General features: G+C 40.6%; 1 protein-coding gene across 1 annotated transcript in view; it reads right to left on the bottom strand.

Annotated features, from left to right (window-relative positions):
• The window catches only part of LOC117439165 (proton myo-inositol cotransporter-like), a 103,000-nt gene extending 82,687 nt beyond the window's left edge, over positions 1-20,313 (bottom strand). Inside the window, exon 1 of the mRNA XM_034074937.2 lies at positions 19,490-20,313. Coding sequence (XP_033930828.1) covers positions 19,490-20,075 — 586 coding nt within the window. The 5' untranslated portion in view covers positions 20,076-20,313. The remainder of the gene's footprint in view (positions 1-19,489) is intronic.
• Between the last annotated feature and the right edge of the window lie 215 nt (positions 20,314-20,528).

The raw sequence follows: 20,528 nt of genomic DNA, 5'->3' as shown, positions 1-20,528 counted from the left end.
GAGAAAGAAGAAGGTGTCAGACGAGGAACTGCTCCATCTTCTCAGCGAGGTAAACAACTACTCTTACTTTTGTTAATTGCACTTTGAACAAAGACTTCTTTATTAAAAACAACAACGTTTGTTTTGCAGTCCCCACACGTCTAATATTACTCCGCAGTTGGTGTTACCACTAACCGCCATTAATTAGGGTGTCGCCATATCAACCGAAAAACGACCCTAAAACACCCAAAAGAAGATTTGCAGAGTACTAATATCTTAATATATGAAGTCATTTGCTGTAGCATTTTATCTTCAAAAATGTCTGACATCTAATTTGCAACCAGGTCCCCCAGGTAAACAGTTTGTTTTAAGGTCAGTGTGCTAGCATGCTAACATTGACTAATTAGCAACACAAACAGACAAACAGCAGATGCTCAGTAGGTGTATCTGGTTTTTGATCATAAAACCAGACTATGAAGACTGTTCTCATTATGATGCTAGATGAAAAAGACAAGAAATCACCACGGATGAAGTAAACATGAATTGCTGTTTAGTTTACAGGCATAAACTCCAACAACGTTCAGCAAAAATCTACACTAAGTAACATTGTGTATTAAGATGGGTTAATAGCTACTTTGTAATTGTATAAAACATTATCCAATCACAAAACACAAAGTGTGAATTTTACATCTTCATTATTTATTTTGATAATCTCTGTTATCTATAGTGATGTACTTTTTTGAAATACTTTTGACACGGCTGCCAACACACAATCACTTTAATTTTATATTTATATACATTTATTTTGGACGAAAACTTAGCGTGAGGAAAGGCATGTGTGGCATGAGTGTGTGAGATATGGGTTAATTGCGTGACTCTTACGCTCAATGCGTTACGAAATGAGACGGTCTTCTGGCTTAGTTCAGTAAAGTTGGAACGATATTGGGAGATTCGGATTTCACGGATCAATAACTCATGAACAAAACGTTATTCAGACACAAATGACGTCTCCTAAGTACCGTGCAGTGACGTGCGGTGAGGTTCATGGCTGGTGAGGCACTGACTCTTTCAGAGTCAGATTTACAAATATTATATTTTGACCTTAATTTTCAAAAGCTTTTTTAGTCTGATGCTTCGATTCATTTTAAACAGACCGTTCAACAAAAGGATACCCAAAATCTAAATATTGGATTGTTCTTTCTTAGTAAGATCCCATTTTCATTACAATTGGGGTCTTACCTTGACTTGAAGATGAAGTCCATGCTATCCTTCTGGACAACAATCTCTATTACTTTTTTGTAAAAGTCCTCCGGCAGAGGTTATGGCTGCCTCCCCTGTTGCTTTTTTCATTGCCGTTGTATGATGAGACCAGAGAGCCTAAATATCATATATACGTGAAATAAGTTATTTAGAGACTATGGATGGTGACGGTAAATGTAATAAAGGGATCTACAAACATTACATTGGTGACATACAGTGAGATGGTGCAGGCATGCGCTTAGGGCCCGCTTTCCAGACAGTTTCTGTGGGGTGACGCATTCTGAGGTGAGGCAGAGCTCATCTGTGCTTCACCTTACCCCACAGTAACTGGCTTGAGCGCGCTCACAAAATAAGTGCCCGCGTTAAATTAGTGCCCGCACTCCAGCCAGTTACTGTGGGCTTACGAGAGGCAGAGCTCGTCCCTGCCTCACTTCTCATCACTACCCGTAGTTGTAGCGGAGCTCGTCAAATTTGCTGATTTTGACTATAAAAAGCGATTGGAATCATACAGAAATCACATTTACAACACAGATCAGTGGAGACATTTTATTATTATTACTATTTAGTCTTTCTTTAGTTGTTTTTCCGTTACATTGGAGTATGACAGGTGAGGCTCTGCCTCCCCTGACTGCACGTCGCTGGTACCGTGGTAAGGTTGACAACGAACTACAATCACATTTTGATAAAAAAAAAAGCCAATAGGCTCCGTCCTCCGAGCTGGACACATTACATTGGTCTATATCCGCAGCCGGAGAAGAAACGAGTGCTCAGGGACCGTCTGCGAAGTGCAACTCCGAAAAAAGAGAATACAATAATATTAAATCACTATTATACACAGGGGTGCACATAACTTTCTCAGTGAGGTACTCAGATGAGTACCTGGAGTTAGTGGTTGGTACTCCAACTTCTGGCAGGGGGCGGGGTGCTAGTGGAGTACTTCGTGACCACAGAGCTTGAACTTTGTGATCAGCTGTTTTAGCGCAGTTCTCCAGTGAAGGGGGGGGAGTCTCCCTCCGCAGCCGGTTGGCTTAGTTTTGGCACAATTCCGTCGTACAGACCGACGTTAACAGCAGCCCTGTCTGTGCACACGGAGACCGTCTCTGTCGTCCGGCGATCTAACCGCCTTCTGGAAAAGCTTCACAAGTACGTCGGTACACAAATGCGCTTTGTGACACAAGTGACGGTACGCATTTCAGATTGTTGCCGTGCATGCATACCAGTTATGTGCACCCCTCATTATACAGCTTATTACTACCAAACTCACTACACATATCAATAGTATCCTGTGTGTCATACTACAGCAAGGAGTTTGGAAGAATATGCTTTTGAATAATTTTGGGGAATATTTATAATGTAAAATCTTCAATAAATATCGGCATTATCTTCAATAACTTTACTATTATACAGTATATTTCTACCAAACTCACTATTTGCATTGTTGTTGTTAGCATCTGGTTAGCTAACTGCGCTAACGGATAGTTTTCTAAAACAAGGAGAGGGAGAGCCAGGGTCGGCTCTAGAAGAAATCGAATGGGGGGGGCAATCATTTACCAAGGGGGGGCACACACTGCCGTCAACAACCAACACACACACACCAACGCAACTTCAAAAAACATGCTGTAAAGTCTATTGTCTTTCACACACATTGCAGGGGTGGAGTGCTATTGTATAGCGCACCTATGACTTGTGCATACATGCACGGTTGTGGCACGACCACCAAAACAGAAACATATGGACATAGGCCACCATACAAAAAGTGTGCAAATGTATTTAGTATCCTATCCATGTGAACATGTTTTAGGTGGGGGTGGACCTAACCTCCTCTAGGAGGGTCTGGAGGCATGCTCCCCCGGGAAGATTATTTTTAAAATATTGAAGTTAAATGCATCAATCTGGTGCACTTTGAGAGCAAAATGAAGAGATCTATGGATAGCCTACAACTCTCAGCATCCATATGACACAGAACTGTATACAGATTTACTTTTTCTTTATGAATATTTTACTAATCACTCCCCTTTTAAACTGTATTCTTGTGTTACTGTCCTATAGTATTTCATACCCGTTTTTCATTTATTCTCTTATTCTTTGATAACTATAATGATCATATAAAGGCATACCTGCCAACCCTACCGATTAGGGCGGTAGTCTACCGCTTTTGACATGTTTCTACCGCCTACCGACTTAGCTGACTTTCCCTACCGATTTTCAATCTTCCTAAACTATGACAAATAAAAATGACACTACATAGACACTGGACTGGACTTTTGGCGGACACCGTTTGCAGCGTGTCTGTGATACCATCATACAAACAGTCCTCTGTGTTTCTGAAGGAGAAACAACTTGCAGAGGAAGGGCAGCGTTACCCCCGGGGCTGATAGGTAATCACTCCCAAATGAGAACAGAGACGAGGCATTTGAGTCCTGTAGGGTTTCCCCGTTAATATCAGTGTCTCAAAAACACATGTTGGCGACTGAAAGACATCCAGTGTTTGGTCTTTTCCTGAAGCATCCTTCACCTACAGTGTCTCAACTGAAAGGCCACCACAAACACACACAAAATATAATACAATTTTGAGATTTTGGGATATTTATCTCCCATTCTTTCACTTTTTCTGACATTTTCAACACCAAACATGTCTTTAATGTCTCTGTTTAGTGAACTACAGCAATCTGAAAGCCTGTAGGCCTACATCTATATCACACTTTATCAGTAGAAAAATGCAGGAAATTACTTTTTTTAATGCAGTATTTTCTGATTTATGGCACAACACAAAGATGTTTCGCTCTGTGCAAACCTTTGACTAATATGTCAACAACATGAAACAAGAATATGAACCTGGCTTTATCCAATGTTCACACAAGAGTTCTACATCCTGACACATCCTTCATCTACACTGTCTCAACTGAAAGAGGACCAGAAACACATTAAAAATATAATAAAATGTGGAGACTTTGGGATATTTATCTCCCATTCTTTTACTTTTTGGGCATTTTACAGACCAAACATGTCGTTGATGTCACTGTTTACCAAACAGCATAGAATTATGCAATATATGTTAAATACATGGTTTATACATGTAATTACTGGGGTTCCATTTCTTCTGATTACCTAATTTGGGCGTGCACATTTTCAGCGCGCAAACCTACCTCTTTTGGATTTGGAAAGGTTGGCATGTATGTAAAGGTATTCCTCGCAAATACTTGTTTACATAAATGGTGACCAAACCGTTTGAGACCCACTGAGATAAGTTAACCTACACTACAGTTAACTATCTAAACACTGAGAGAGTCCTTACCTCACTGAGCTGACGTTATAAGAGCCTCTCAGTCTGACAGGAGAGGACTCTCCTCCACCTTGGTGTAGAAACAGCTCTTTATATCCGTTAGCATAGCTAGCTAACCAGATGCTAACAACAACATTCCACGTTACCGCTCGCGCACTCACAAAATGCGCTCGTGCCACACACACAGAGCCGAGCTTGAATGAAACACAGAGACCCAGAAGTAGGCTACTTGTACTGTACTGTATATCATATTATTTTCGATGGCTTTACTGTATAATCAGTGTAACAGATCTAAACACACAGCCACGTAATGATAACAAAACAAAGGTCGGGGTCATTGGTCAAGCAACACACCAATCAGAGAGCAGCAGTGAGCACACCTCAGGCTGTGTTTTATATTTGTATTATTTATTTATTATTATGTATTTCACACGAAACAATTTTAGTGGAAACGTTTTCACCTATATGATATAAAAAAATTAAAAACCGGCAAAGTGGCAAGGCTTGCCTGTAACTACTCTGGTCTTGAAAGAACATTACGCATCGAACTGATGTCCACAATCACGTTTATTCTCTTCTTTGTACAATCATGAAACACCATGAAATAGGGCTGGGCGATTTGGCCTAAAAAATTAAAATAAAAAAAATAAAAAGTCTAACTACTGTAATGGACAATTTTCGATTTAAACCTCGATTTTTTCTGTTTTTTTCTAAACAAACCAGATCAAGGCAACATTTAAATACATATTTTCTTTATTAACACAATACAAATAAATGAGATTACCAAGTAGTCTAGGCCTATGTGAACAAATCAGTTGTTCAAGAATAAAAAAAATTAAATAAAAACAGCACCACGGCACTTGGCTGTCATTAATGTGCAAAGATTTTTTTTAAATCAAACTGAAAAAAAAATCTCTTGTAGACCATCCCTGAAAAAAACTTGTAAAATGAAATACAACAAATAATAATAATGAAATGAATAATAAAAAAATACCCTCAAACAAAATAACATCCCTTTAACTTTCTAGGAAGTTGTCTTTCTACAGACCTTACACAGAACAGTTGTTTGTTCTATGTATGACCGCTTGTACCCGAACCACTTCCATACAACTGAAGTAGCACCTTTTTTAGGAATGAGTTCTTCACCTGTGGACATTTTTATGGTACATCTGTCGGTGAAGCGGTGAATGTGATTGTAGTAGGCTATGTGACTACCTGATCTGCAGCTCTGCACATGCGCACAGTGTTATAAATTAAAATCAATGTTTTTGATGGCATAAAGTACCTTAAACATAACGTTAGTTTAAATGCTGTTTTATACTGAAAAACCAGAAGTTCTCGTGCGCAGTTGTTAAGCTTTTATTCTGAAAATCCTTCATCTCCGGTTAGCATTTAGCATGTGGCTAATATACCATTTACTATAGAGGTGAATTTAGTAGCGATATGACACGGAGTGTTGCACACCGAAACCTACTGATTTCAACACTACAACTACTGTATAGACGTCGAGATATTATTATTGCTGAATATTAAATGAAGGTACAGTTTATTTGAATACGTTTGTTTACAGACGTGGGTAGCATGAGACAACAACCGGAACTAGCAGAAATGAAACCAGCCGTGAAGTTTTTCCTGTCTTGAGTATTGATGACAGCGTTCAAAACCATATTAAATGAAAAGTCATGAAAGAGATAAGGAGGAGAAAAGGCGTGTTTAGTTATATATGTAATGTACAAAGTCTGAGTCCTCTGTTATGCTCAACAACGAACAACGAACACAGCATAACAACAGCAGATCGGGCAGAGCTGCAGATCGGGGAGTCACAGGCAATGTGGCTGAGTTTTGTGCGCGTTCTGGAAAGTGAGAGAGTAAGCTACTACGGAGTCCCTTAAAGCAAAACAAATCTGCGGAGTCTAGAAATGTTTTAAAATCGCGATTTTTCGGTTCAGCCATTTCACAAACCGTAGGAAAGTAAAAATGCAAATTAATCGTGAAAACCGAAAAAATCGCCCAGCCCTACCATGAAAACGTGTTAGACCAGCAGTAGAATTACGTTTTCACATCGTTGACACTTTTACCGCCCTTTTACTCTCTCACAAACACAATATAAACATCCGGGGCAAGAGGTCACATGACTTCCGGAAAGACAACTCTTATCATTTTTACAAAATAAAACAAAGTTCAAACATTAAACACTCTTCAAAAAAGGACAAAACAATAATAAGGGACCTTTGAGCGTCAGCTACATTGCCCACCCTGCGTTGGGGGGGGGGGGGGGCACAGTGACTCATTTGAGGGGGGGGCATGGCCCGCGAATGGCCCGCGAATGACCCCCCATGACGCCGACCCTGGGGAGAGCTCTGTCCTGTCAGACGAGATAACTACAGCTCAGTGAGGTAAGGGACTCTCTTGAGTGTTTAGATAGTTAACTTTAGTCAAGTTATCTCAGTGAGTCTCAAACGTTTTGGTCACCATTTATGAGAATAAATGAAAAACAGTTATGAAATACTATATGACAGTAAAACAAGAATACAGTTTAAAAGGTGAGTGATTTGTAAAATATCCATAAAGGAAAATAAAATCTGTTTACAGTTCTGTGTCATATGGGTGTTGAGAGATGTATCCATAGATCTCTTAATGTTGCTCTCAAAGTGCACCAGGTTGATGCATTTAACAAAAAAATCTTCCCGTGGGGTAGCATGCCCCCGGACCCCCCTAGAGGATAAAATAGCACTTTACCTCTGCTTACACCTATTTAATCATTGTAAGAGTCGCGGGTACACTGTGTATGTGCGTATTCCACTGTAGCGCCCGGTACATTAATGGGAAACCCTAGTTTGTACATGTTCAATACATTTGTAACACTGTACACATGAACTCTTCTTTTTTCGGTTCACCAAAAAAAGATCTCACTCCAAGCTGAACTCAAATGTTGGCAGCCCTGCTTTTGACATATAACCCTAACATCAACAACAACAACAACAATTGACGCCATGTTGAATTGTTGTGAAACAAAAATACTACATTCCATCTCAGTTATTGACTCTGCATTACTCTCATCTGGAAAACATCAATTTTGTTCACACACACACACTCACGCACGTACACACACACACACACACACACACACACACACACACAATGGTGTGTGTACGTAAGATGCATCTGACAAGGTGCCCTGAGACCTCTGCTTTCTGCAGCTGGCTCCCAATAAGATCTATTAATAGTCTGACACTGCTTTCTATACAACCCCCCATCCTCACCTCTCCCTCCCTTCTCCTCTCTTACTGCCACCACCCTGCCTACGACGGCCACCATGACTACGTAGCTACCTGTTGCTATGGCAACCACTTGCTGGGAAACCAGTTTTCGAGCGGGCACCACACTGTGGCATCTCTGGGAAAGGAAATCAATAACTGGGAGCAAGGACTTCTTCTTCTTCTTCTTCTTCTTCTTCTTCTTCTTCTTCTTCTTCTTCTTCTTCTTCTTTTTGATATCACAGTCGTGTGTCTTGTGCACAACATCAACAAAATAAACCAAAAGAAAGGCACTTCTTAACCCACAGTATCTTCTGAAGAAAGTTAAAAGTAATGGTTGAAAGCTTAGCGCATTTCACCTCTCCACCCTGCTCTTACAACATATATCACTCGTCTCTTGCGTCTCCAAATCGATTTCATTGACCGTGCAACAGACCCAAAGGATTTGGAGTCTAGTCTTTATCTTAGGTATGCCAAAAAAAAAATACGATAATGATCTGAGAGCGGAAATGCGAGATCCAGATCACCACTGAAATTAAATCAACTGCTCTTTGGCACCAAGCCACTTTGATGGAAATCCATTCATAAGCTTCTGAGAGATCCTGCTAAAAGACAAACACAGGAAATACACAATCTCCCTTACTCTAGATGTTGGACTTAAAAAACGACTAATTTTAGTATTAAATGCACTTGAATGTACTAGATTTGTATGGACACGGCGCAGTGGCCTCACAACTGGAGTCACAACACGTATGATAACATTATGCAGATGCACACACAGAGACACTTAACACAAACAAGTCCTAAAGTCCTCATCCGCTGTAATGCCTCTATCTGTATTCACCTCATACTGTCAGACCTCTTTAGTTTCCCTCCATGTTCCCTTGTTTTATATTGCTCAGCCATATGTGTCACCAGCTTGTCTGCCACACAGCCCATATGCCGTGAGTGAGATAGATACTACAGCTGATGTTGTTGTATTGACTGAGAAATTGATCTTTTCCATTACACATCCTTCTGCAGGTGGTCACAGGGAAAATATGTTAGGGCCCATTAAAGCTAATACCATTACAGGCCAGTAAAAAGGTCAAATACTCCACACTTTTACTCTAGTGTATTGATTGACCCACTGAAATTAAGTGTTTTCGACCGTAAGCCAAGCTTCACACTCTTTTATCTTGCACTGGCTTTGGAAATGCAGAATGTAATTGTTTCTAAGCTGCATGCTATAATTTGGCTTGTAGTTGATGTCTTCTTTGTTTCTTTGATGTTGCATAATGGAAGATTCCATTATTTTCCCTTCTTTTGAACTGGTATCCTGCTTTAAATCGAATAATAGGGGACACTTTTTTGTTATTAGGTCAAATTTGGTATGTCACAAAACCAGAAATGTAGTTGTTGAAACCAAACCCAGTGAAAAAATATAATATATATACCATGATAAAAAGAAAACAAAAAATCCAATGTATTTCAACATACTGTACATGATGTGACTGGCCTCTGCATACTGATTGTTGTGAAAACATCTGTACACAACTGTAATTATTCTTGTAACCTATTATGAAGCCTTTATAATTGACCTTCGCCCCATAAGTTTATTCTGAATAGAGCTTAAACTCACTATAAAAACTAAATGAACCTCTTTTCAGTGGCTACTAACAGCTGAAAACTCAAATGTTAATTGGCTTTTCCTCTTGCCAATGTCCACACATACTAGTTGTTTACGATGTAGCTTTACTAGGGATAAAATATGCATGCCTGGATGCATTAAGATCTGCATAGTGAGAGCTTAGAAATAGGAAGTAGAGTATTTGAGCTGCTCATATCAGTACAATTGTATACAATATCATAGGCTTATATCATATATATAGATAGGTTGTTGTGCTCCCTATCTCTGTTTCTTATCCTATATCTAATAGAACTGCTCGGGTCTTGATAGATTGAGTGGGGAAGTTCATGAGATCTTTCTAGAGGGTTATCAAGAAAAACTTTTATCCAATGACCTTTACCCTCTCTGTCTGTGTCTGTGTATTCTCTTGTTCCGATTAACCCAGCCAAATCTTGTTTCTTGTTTTGTATCTATATCTACGCCGGGATCTGGAGTCGAGGCTGATCCTCTTGCTGTAGTCCTGTGTCTTGGATCCTCTATCCTGAGTTCTGGATTAAGTCGTGGACTTCGGGTCGTGGCTGAACCTGTCTGCGATCCTGCCTTGGGTCTCGTCATGCTGCTTCCCTGATGGCTTCCACAGGATTGTAGCTGACATCCTCGTGGATCCATCTTCTTATTACTGACACATGCATTTCCTAACATTCGGTCTATATGCTGTCAAATGTATTATCTCTTCGATTTACACACGGCATCTATTGCACGTCTGTCCGTCCTGGGAGAGGGATCCCTCCTCTGTTGCTCTCCCTGAGGTTTCTCCCATGTTCCCTTTAAACTGTGGTTTTTCTCTGGAAGTTTTTCCTTGTACGATGTGAGGGTCTAAGGGCAGAGAGTGTCGTTTTTCTCATACTGATATTCTGAACAATCTTTGCTGTTGTATTTGCTGTAAAGTGTCTCTACTGTAGGCTATTTTTATTATATGTACAGCACTTTGGCTCGACCAAAAATCGTTTATAAATGTGCTATATAAATAAAACTTGATTTGATTTGATATCAGGAGGACATAACTAGAGTCAAGTGACATTATTCTATAACAAGTGAAGCCATCTGAAATATTCATATTCCTCTTAAGTTCTCTGCAGTAACTCAGAAAAAACAATATTATCTCAACCAAAGCCTGGGCTTCTTCCCTAACAAACACATTTGCAGTCTGTTCCCTTTCTGGTTAATGAGCTCTACTTTCAGCATCAGGGACAGCTCCCAGCACTACCATCTCCACACAAACACACACCCTCGTAGAGTCATCGTCAGGTCAGGCTTACAGCGGCACGGCACAGTTAAACAAAGAGTCTGTCTGGTCTTGTGAATGAAGCCTCGAGGCACCGAGAACAAAGCTCAAGACTGGCACACTTGATCAGAGAGCGAGGGAGATACTTCACTAGACCCCTCCATCACTGTGATGCAGCGCAGAGACAGCCAGGACATGTTCTGGTACTAAGTAGCTGGTTGTGATGCAGGATGCTAATTAAAGGCTAATGGATCATCCTTGTAAATGCGGGGGAAAAGAGAACCCCTCCCCCTAGATAGAGCGTCTGTTGACTTTCAAATGGGTAAGTGGTGTGAGTGGTGATTACATTCAGTGTTAAAAGCAGGAGAGGTTGTGCCTTTTCGGTAAAGTGTGCACATTGGATTTTGCCAATACATGTTTGTTTATGCAAAGCCAAATTATCAAGTTCTAAGGCTTTTATGATGTAACTTCACCTAGGAGATTAGTCATATGAAATTCTCCATGTTCTTATGAAACCACTTTGGAACAAAAAATCAAAATGTCAAGTCAAAAACAACCCATTTCATGAACACTTGACATTTTTGTGAAGGGATTTAGAAAAATAATAAAAGCATAAACAAACTCCTCCATAAGTCTACACTTAGTATCCACCTAGCTAGAATGAGAATTGTGACTTATATAAACCAACCAATTCATTATCAAACCTCCAGGTAGAATGAAATGATATCACAATGTAATTGATTGTGCTATTTCTGTGCAGACCTTTTATCTCCTGTCTCTCCAAGGACAGAACAAATCAGCATTAGCAACTGATAGATAATTATTCAGAAAACATGATTGTACACACACTGTGAGGGTGTGTGCTCGTGTTTGTGCATTTGTGTGAGGGAATGGATTATGACTAACTAAGGCTGTAGGCATCAGAGCAGCTTCCTATTAAGAAAAACACTTCATGGCTCTTTTCAACCTTTTAAATCTAACCATGGCCACGCAGAGAGCACTGAAAGAATATAGTGTTTAAGGACTACTTTTTTAAACAGCTAATATGCTTTTTAGTCTTTCATCTACACTCAACCAGAATTTAAAGTCACAAAAAAAAACTGCCAAGACTTTCAGAATGTAAAAAATATGTTTTAATTAAAGCAACACCAGAAACACAATATTGGCTAGAGCTCCAATTCATTGTACCTGATAGGCTAAGGGGCATGCCATCCTAAGCAGTTGACCTATCACAATTGAGCCGGCTAGCTAACCAATCAGAGCAGACTGGGCTCTGGTTTCAGACAGAGGGTGAAAAGACGTGCTGCAGCACAGGCAGTATGAGAAAAATAAAGACCTTTTTGAACATTAAAGCATGGAGACATGTCACAGTAGAGGCACAAAGTATAAATCCGCACCTGAAACGAGCATAAAATGTCCTCTAAATCAGCGGTTCTCAAACTGTGGTCCGCGGACCACTGGTGGTCCGCAAGGGTACTGCAGGTGGTCCGTGGAAAAAAGCTAAATAAAATCCACTTTTTATTATCAAGGATTTTCGGGGACCACCTCATATGTGACTTGCTCTATCAAAATCAGTCGCATTGACCTGAAGACACATTTTGAGTTGTATACACAGGAAAGAGGAGATTCCTAGGTTTCTAATGATATCAGGCAGTAGGGTAGTGGTCGTTGGGCTCATCGGACATTTATGAGAGAAAATCTCTAATGTCCGAGTGCAAGTGAATGCACCACAAGACACGAGCCTTGTAACCCCTCCCCCGGCCCTGGCGCGAGCGTGGAAATATGATTGGCGGCGATTTCATTTGAATAGGACGGCGCAAAACGAGAAGCATCCGGACCCAAGTAGACAGAAGGAACGAGGCATTTGCGGTCTACAATGACAGAGAAGAGACTGTCAAGTTTGGCTGTACTCAGCATTGAATCAAAACGCACTAAAGCTTTGGATCTTAATCAGTTTGTGAGGCGTTTTGCTGAACAGAATGGTAATCGCCGCATCATAACAGTGATTGCCAGCTGATAGGAATAATATGATTGTTAATATTATCACATTAATAGTTAACATTGATTGATATGACTGCGATTAAATCAGCATATACTTCTGCCAGGGGATGCCATCCCTCAAAATCTTGAGTTGATTTCAGGACAACTTTGGGAATTTGGTTTGAGATTTAAATAGATTTTGAGAGAGAGAGAGAGAGAGAGAGAGAGAGAGAAAAAAACAGCGCTGTCTGCTTATTAGCAATAATGTAGCTCAAGCCTTTGTGCAACTTAGGCCTATACATTGTTTATGTTACTTATATGCCTGTGTGTCCATTGTTTTGAGTCTGTGTGTGTTGAGCGCAGCACCGTCTGCTTTTTGCAGCACAGTAACTAAAGCATACCGGTAGTTTTTTTGTAGACCTGTCTGCCCGTTTTGTGCACGTGCGTGCGCACTTGTGGCATTGTTTGGGATGACCTAATTAAAATACTGTCCGCCGTCCTCTTTGAGAAACATACACAACGCAGCCAGACAGACACCGGTCACAAAAGTATCAGATAGGCTTCAATTTACTTTTGATTGTCTATGATTAACTATAAAAACATATCGGCGTTTTAACACTACGTTTATATATGTACTTATTTGTATGGTTTGCATATGAGGTGGTCCACGAAATCCCTTGATAATAAATAGTGGTCCGCATAAACAAAAAGTTTGAGAACCTCTGCTCTAAATGATAAAACAACTCCCCTTATACACCTAATATAGTTACCAAGAGGATAGTTCTCGTCAAATAGAAACATTTTTCAGCAATTATCTTGTTTATGCAACAAAACCTCTTAATTTGATAGGATTGACAAGGAATCATAACAAAACTTGGCATTTTCCAACGTTCCGATTCAATAGCATGTGCTCAGACTACCATTGGCCCGTATCCCACAACAGTTCCTCTGCTCCGGCAAAGGTCAGATTACAATAACGGGCTGGAGAAGAGGCTGGGGAGAAATACAGAGGAGCAGGGCTTGGCGGCCTTTCCTGTTTTGACAAACGGCTCCAATGACCTTTTTGGCAAGTCCAGTTCAGAAATGCTAACCAGGTCGTGTGTGAGTGTACAGGTGACGGGCTCGCCCAGAATAATTGCCTGCGGTGAAAAATGTTGCCTTATTACCGTCCCCAGAGGCTAATAGTGGTGCCAGAATGTGTTTCATTAACTATCCTGGTCGGCTAGTGCATGCTGGTGTAATGAAGATGATTGTATGGGAAACGGGAGGGGAGGGAATACATAGAATATGTAGCTGATATGACACGGGCGATTAGTTTCTTCCACATACTGTATTAGCAATCATATTCTGTGTATGTAAATGAAGTGGGTAGCTGCTTCATTATCTGCATTACCTTCCCCCATAACTTTCAATATTAGTGGCTCTAAACAAACATAAACATTAACATGGAATGTCTGCCACAATTGTTGTGTTGATAACACCTTTATCTGCCATAATGGGCTGTTATTTCAAATTAAAACTGGCTATTGATGAGCCACCATTTCCATACACAAATGTATTGGTTGATGACTGTCCATTAACTAGGTTTTCAGAAAGCCAGTGTTAATAAAAACATCACTATTCATTCCCACCAGCAACAGGTTTGCAAATATTCTAAAGAGGGCATGACAAGATCCAACCATCCAGAGATCAGGAGCATTTCTTAGGAATTAAATAAGAAAGATTTGGGGCATTTGTAACTTACATGAATTTAGTTCAATTCATTTTTTGAATTTCTCTTTTGTAGTTAGAAAGTTATGAAAATGCTCTGAACATCATCCAGAGCACAGTTGACATCTTAATTTCCCTAATCTTCTATATAATTTACAATGGAATGAAATTGAGAAAAGCAGAAATATTACTCACATCATAAATTACACTGTTAATGGTTTGCGTTACATTACATTCCTTAATAAAAACCTAAATGATTATATAATATTATTATTATAAATATTATGAAGTGTTTACCTATATGGATCGACTAATCAAGTAATGTTCTCTGTCTATGTGTCTTGTTTTGTTAAGGAATGCAACCATTGGATACGGGACAACAAGGATGGATTTGATTCAATCCAATGAGCATTGCCCGCCCGGCCAAATAAGGTTTCTAGCTTCCCAGTTGACTTCCTTGTTATGCTGCCGACTAAATATGGCAAGTGGTGTTTCTCCTACTTTCCATTGTGATGACGTCACTGATTTTGTATTTATTTTCTTGACTAGAGGAAAGTTTGACAAATATATGTACACCTTTATGAATCAAAAAGCATCATAGAAGCAGTCCTAATTGACCTGTTTGCAGCTCAAAGTGAAGTGTCAGCAGTTTTACAGTTTTCTCTTCCACAATGATGATCTATGAAGTCAATATTTGTTGCACTACAAGGAGATTTTTCACTGCAATGCTAGTGGTGAGTATGGCAACATTTGGAAGCAATGCTGGTATATATATGGTATTTTTTTTTTCCTTTTTTAAATGTTATTAAAATAATAATAAGTAGCGACCCTTTTTCATTTTTGATTGTTTGTTATGTGGATTTGTAGTATTTGTGTTTCTGTATGTTCAATAAAGGTGTATTTTTGCTAAATCTTGAGACATTGCCACTGTATGTAGGCAGGGCCGATCTTAGGCATAGGCATAAAATAAGTTACATTTATTTGTTATTGGCGTAGGTTATTGGTTATGTTCACATACTTATTTGATTATTAAAATGTAAACCGATTTTTTTTCATATGGGTGTTTCAGAGTTGTACCCCCTAGATCAGGTCTCTAGTAATGGTGTGCTTAAAGTGCACCAGATTGAAGCATTTTACTTTAAAATGTTCAAAGAAATCTTCCCGGGGGGCATACCCCCGGACCCCCTTAGAGGATGTGACATCCACCTCCCAATTCAAACACGTTCATACAATACTGACTACATTTGAAGCCATTTTGACGTATATTACCTATGTCAATACATTTCTGTTTTTTGTAGTGTATTTGTCTTTTGTAGAGATTTTTCATTTATTCTTTATACAATCTCGGGGCAACAAATTGGCTAGAACCGGCCCTGGTACTAGGCCTCAAGAGCCTTTCTTGTGCTGGCAGACACATAGAAACAAATTGGCGGGGCGCACTTCGCACGTCACACAATAAAAAAATTCCACACGCTCCGCGCTCACATTATGCTGGGCCCACGTGCCTGAGTACCGCTGTTATGACTCCATCCTAGGGGAAACACTGCTCTCTGTAATATTCATTCTCTAGAAGCCCACACTGAGATAACACTGATGACAGCCACAAGGTTATATATCAGACTTTAGAAAGCTCCTTTAGAGTTTTCACAAACAAATTAAATTACAGTGCAAATGCTTTAAAGCTGTCTTAGTAAAAAGAAAGGCTGATTTCCAAACATCTAAAGATATTTTCACAAGCCTCATCACTCTCTGATTTGCATCATTCTGGCCAGTGATTGACCCATTTTTCACTAACTTGTAGTTTAAAAGTTACCTGTATAATCCATCATCCTAAACATGAAGCTTTAATTTAGTTTCCTTTTCATTGCACCCGAGTTGAGTTTTTCATATCAGCACTTCCTGTCAATCCACTGAAGTGCCTAAAAGTTCAAACAAACTTCACTGTGCTACCTATCTCTGTTTCTTATCCTATATCTAATAGAACTGCTCGGGTCTTGATAGATTGAGTGGGGAAGTTCATGAGATCTTTCTAGAGGGTTATCAAGAATAACTTTTATCCAATGACCTTTACCCTCTCTGTCTGTGTCTGTGTATTCTCTTGTTCCGATTAACCCAGCCAAATCTTGTTTCTTGTTGTGTATCTATATCTACGCCGGGATCCGGAGTCGAGGCTGATCCTCTTGCTGTAGTCCTGTGTCTTGGATCCTCTATCCTGAGTTCTGGATTAAGTCGTGGACTTCGGATCGTGGCTGAACCTGTCTCTGCGGTCCTGCCTTGGGTCTCGTCATGCTGCTTCCCTGATGGCTTCCACAGGATTGTAGCTGACATCCTCGTGGATTCATCTTCTTATTACAGACACATGCATTTCCTAACATTCGGTCTATATGCTGTCAAATGTATTATCTCTTCGATTTACACACGGCATCTATTGCACGTCTGTCCGTCCTGGGAGAGGGATCCCTTCTCTGTTGCTCTCCCTGAGGTTTCTCCCATTTTTTCCCCTTAAACTGTGGGTTTTCTCTGGAAGTTTTTCCTTGTACGATGTGAGGGTCTAAGGATAGAGGGTGTCGTTTTTCTCATACTGATATTCTGAACAATTTGTGCTGTTGTATTTGCTGTAAAGTGTCTCTACTGTAGGCTATTTTTATTATATATACAGCACTTTGGCTCGACCAAAAATCGTTTATAAATGTGCAAAAAATAAAACTTGATTTGATCCCTGTCTTCCTACTTTAAAAGTATTGTATAGCTAAATGAAAAACTACAGTGCATCCAACATGCATTGAACAATTATTATCTGAAATGTTCCTATTTCACTTTGAATCACTATCTCTTGCTTTTCCAAGCCATGTATCCAGCTGTGATGCCTTAGCACCTTTCACTGGATTGAAAAAAGAGTCATTCATCATCTTCACTTGCCAGATAAATGTATAAACCACTAGGGGTGCAACAACTAATCGACTTAATCGATTAAAATCGATTACCAAATTAGTTGCCAACTAATTCAGTCGTCGATTCGTTGGTGACGTCATCACATGTGTTTTACGCGCCGTTAAACTCCAACGTTATAGGTCTTTTTATCGGTACTGGAGACATTTAAAAAAATACATGTCATGTATTATTGCTACAAAAACATTATATCGCAGTCTTAGTGTCGCCAACTCGTTTCTAATATGCAAAAAGACAAATGCGTCTATGATGTATTTTCGATCAGACGAGATCTCTCTCCCCCGTCTGTGTGCGAGGGGGCGGGGCAGCTGCTACAGTACATGCAGCAACACACACACGGCTACTACATGCAGCCACACACTGCGGAGATGGCGGAGAGAACGCGCTCCGAGGTGTGGTTAAACTTTACCCGTCTCGAGGTGGACAATGCTCGTTGCCAAAAGTGCAATAAGAGTTCAGCATGTAAGGGCGGTAACACGAGCAATTTGTCTAAACATTTAGCAAAAGTGCTCCACATCTAGACGGAGGAATGCACCGGGTTCGACTGTCTTTCTAGCAGCTCTGTAGCCCCGTCCACGAGTAACGTTTCCACGTCAGGTGTTATGTATGTTAGCAGCAACACACGGAGTTAACTACATTATACAAACATGGGTTAATGATTAGAGGAAACTGAGTTAGTTAGTTTGTTAAAGTTTCAGCTATTCTGTTTACAATTCTGTCATCAGATTATTTAATATGATTTGTTAAAACATTGTTGTTTCTTTTGATGTGAAATATTATTAATTTAATTTTAATTAATTTTGTTAATTTTGTTCAAAATGTGTTTAGTTAATTTAATAATATATGTATTTTTGAATCAAGTATTCATCTTTATTGTCTTCATTGTTAGTTTCCACATGCCTAAAACAACCTCAAGCTAAATCTAAAAGTTGATAATAAGAGCGTTTGAGAAATTGTGCAAGGCATAAAGTAATAGTCCGAATAGTCAATTAATCGATAGATTAATCGATTATCGAATTAGTCGTTTGTTGCAGCCCTATAAACCACTCAACAAGAATACAAAAAATAGCCATTTATAACAAGAAGCATTAGAAATTGTACCAACAGGGATCTGAAGGCAAATCTTGATCAATATTAAAGGGATTTAGTTTGTAGAGGAACTAAACCTAGTTGTTAGCGTTGGTCAGGGATGTTTATTAAATAATTAAGTCTCCTGTTTCCTAGTTGCTGACGGTGAAAGGAAAATGGACTGCCATTCCTCCACGTATCACTGAGGAGAGCGCTTACTACTCTCAGAGGAGGCGGCAGACGAGTGCCATCAATGTGGCACTCATTCTGCAAAACCAGTTTTAACAGCCCTTTGCACAGAGGATGTGACTCATGACAGCAGCCACTGTAAATAATTTGGGGTACATTGAATTCTGATCAGAAGGCGCGTTGCATGTAAAAGCATGCAGAGAGGAAGAGATGATTCAAGAGACTGAAAACATTCATGCAGAGTAGAAAGGGAATGTGCAAAAGTGTGTTCATGAGGCAGGAAGAAGGCATGGGGCCAATCAGCTAATGTAACTCTGACATCAGTTTCAGCAACCTCAAAGTCGTCTATGTGGTCAATCTTGGTTTCCTTTTCGTGCTGGGATGATATCTGCTTCTTATTCCTCATTTAGAGTTTGTTTTCTCTAATCACTTAATGGTCCCCAAATAAATCTAATAATACTCTTAATGATGATGATAATAATTAAAGCAAGCTGTCTCACAGCGAGTGGCATGCCGGAGCCAGCAGAGGGCCACGCAGGATAATTAGAAGCTGTGAGTAATTGCAAATATCAGGCCTGAGGTAGGAAGACAAACCAAACTCATTACATGTGGAGGGGGGGTAAATAATTGTATTATTTACCACATGTGACCTTAAGGTGCACTTACAAAGATTCTGACCTTTGAACTTTCTGATGGAAAACAAGTACAGGGGGAATGTGAATGCAGAAATCCATAAAGAATCACTTGAGGATCAGTGTTGCATATAAGCCATTGCTTTCCAATTAGGAGCAACTTCAGTGACATTGCTGATTTATCAGTATGAATTCAAATGACCCCAGGGAGTTTAACTGCTTTAAAGTTGTTTCCAAATTGGGAGAAAATGTTCAAACAAGTATTAAAGAGTCGAACACGTGTCTTACCAAGCCCCACTCCGACGATCAGCCTCCCCGCCAGCAGGACCTCCTTGCCTGGGGCGGTGCTCAGCACGATCCCCCCGACGGCGAAGAAGAAGCTGGCCAGCAGGATGCACACCCTGCGCCCGAAGAGCCCGTTCAGGAAGCCCCCCAGCAGCGCAGACAGGGCGGCCGCGGCCACAGTACTCGATATGAGCAGCTCCTGCCACAGGGCGCTCAGCTCCATCTCCCGCTTCAGCAGCAGCATGGCTCCGGAGATCACCCCGGTGTCATAGCCGAACATGAAGCCCCCCAGGGCTGAGAACGCGGCCAGGAGGTAGACGAAACCCGGCGTGACATCCTGCGTGAACTGCTTGCGGGCAGCCCTCTCCAGGTCCCCGGTGGAAGAAGGGGGCAAGACGGGAGGACCAGCGGGGGGAGGACCGGCGGGGGTAGCCGCGGCGGAGGAGGCACCCTGGCTGCTGAGGCTGGCGCTGGACGGAGCCTTGATGAGACTCCGCTCCCCTCCGTCGCTCACTTTCCTCCACCGCTCGCCCATCCGGTTGCTCATACTACGCAGATTGTAGTCATGGTCGGACTGCTTTCGCGACATATGGGAAACACAACACAGCACAGGACAGGGCTGCTGAGTTGTATTTGATGCAAAAAAGAAATGAAAAACTAATTTAACCCACCCCACCCCCCTCAGTTTGGAGTTACCACCGCGTTAGTTATCCACAACCACTCCCAGGTAGGCTAACTGCTGCGTAAAGTTGTTTCCAGTCTCCAGTCTCCAGCCGGGTGTGTGTCAGTGCATCGCATCCCGTGGCCCTGATGGGAGAGTTGGAGAAGAGTGGGGAGGAAAGGTGAGATAGGAGGAGTGTAGTGGAGCAGATCGTCACCACCAGCGTCGGCATGACGCAAATAAATATTGTTTTGAAAGCATGATGCTAGAGTGGATCGCTTATGGCGACGATTAGGCTAAGCTTGCTGCAATTAAATTAAGTCCTGGACGTTATATACTCCAAATACAAAGCAATACTTTTGTTTAGGCTCATTTAGGATC

Source organism: Pseudochaenichthys georgianus, chromosome 23, assembly GCF_902827115.2.
Source record: "Pseudochaenichthys georgianus chromosome 23, fPseGeo1.2, whole genome shotgun sequence".
In the NCBI taxonomy this organism is placed as follows: domain Eukaryota; kingdom Metazoa; phylum Chordata; class Actinopteri; order Perciformes; family Channichthyidae; genus Pseudochaenichthys; species Pseudochaenichthys georgianus.
Note: the sequence above shows the minus strand (reverse complement) of the source record. Positions and strands in the feature narration are given on the sequence as shown.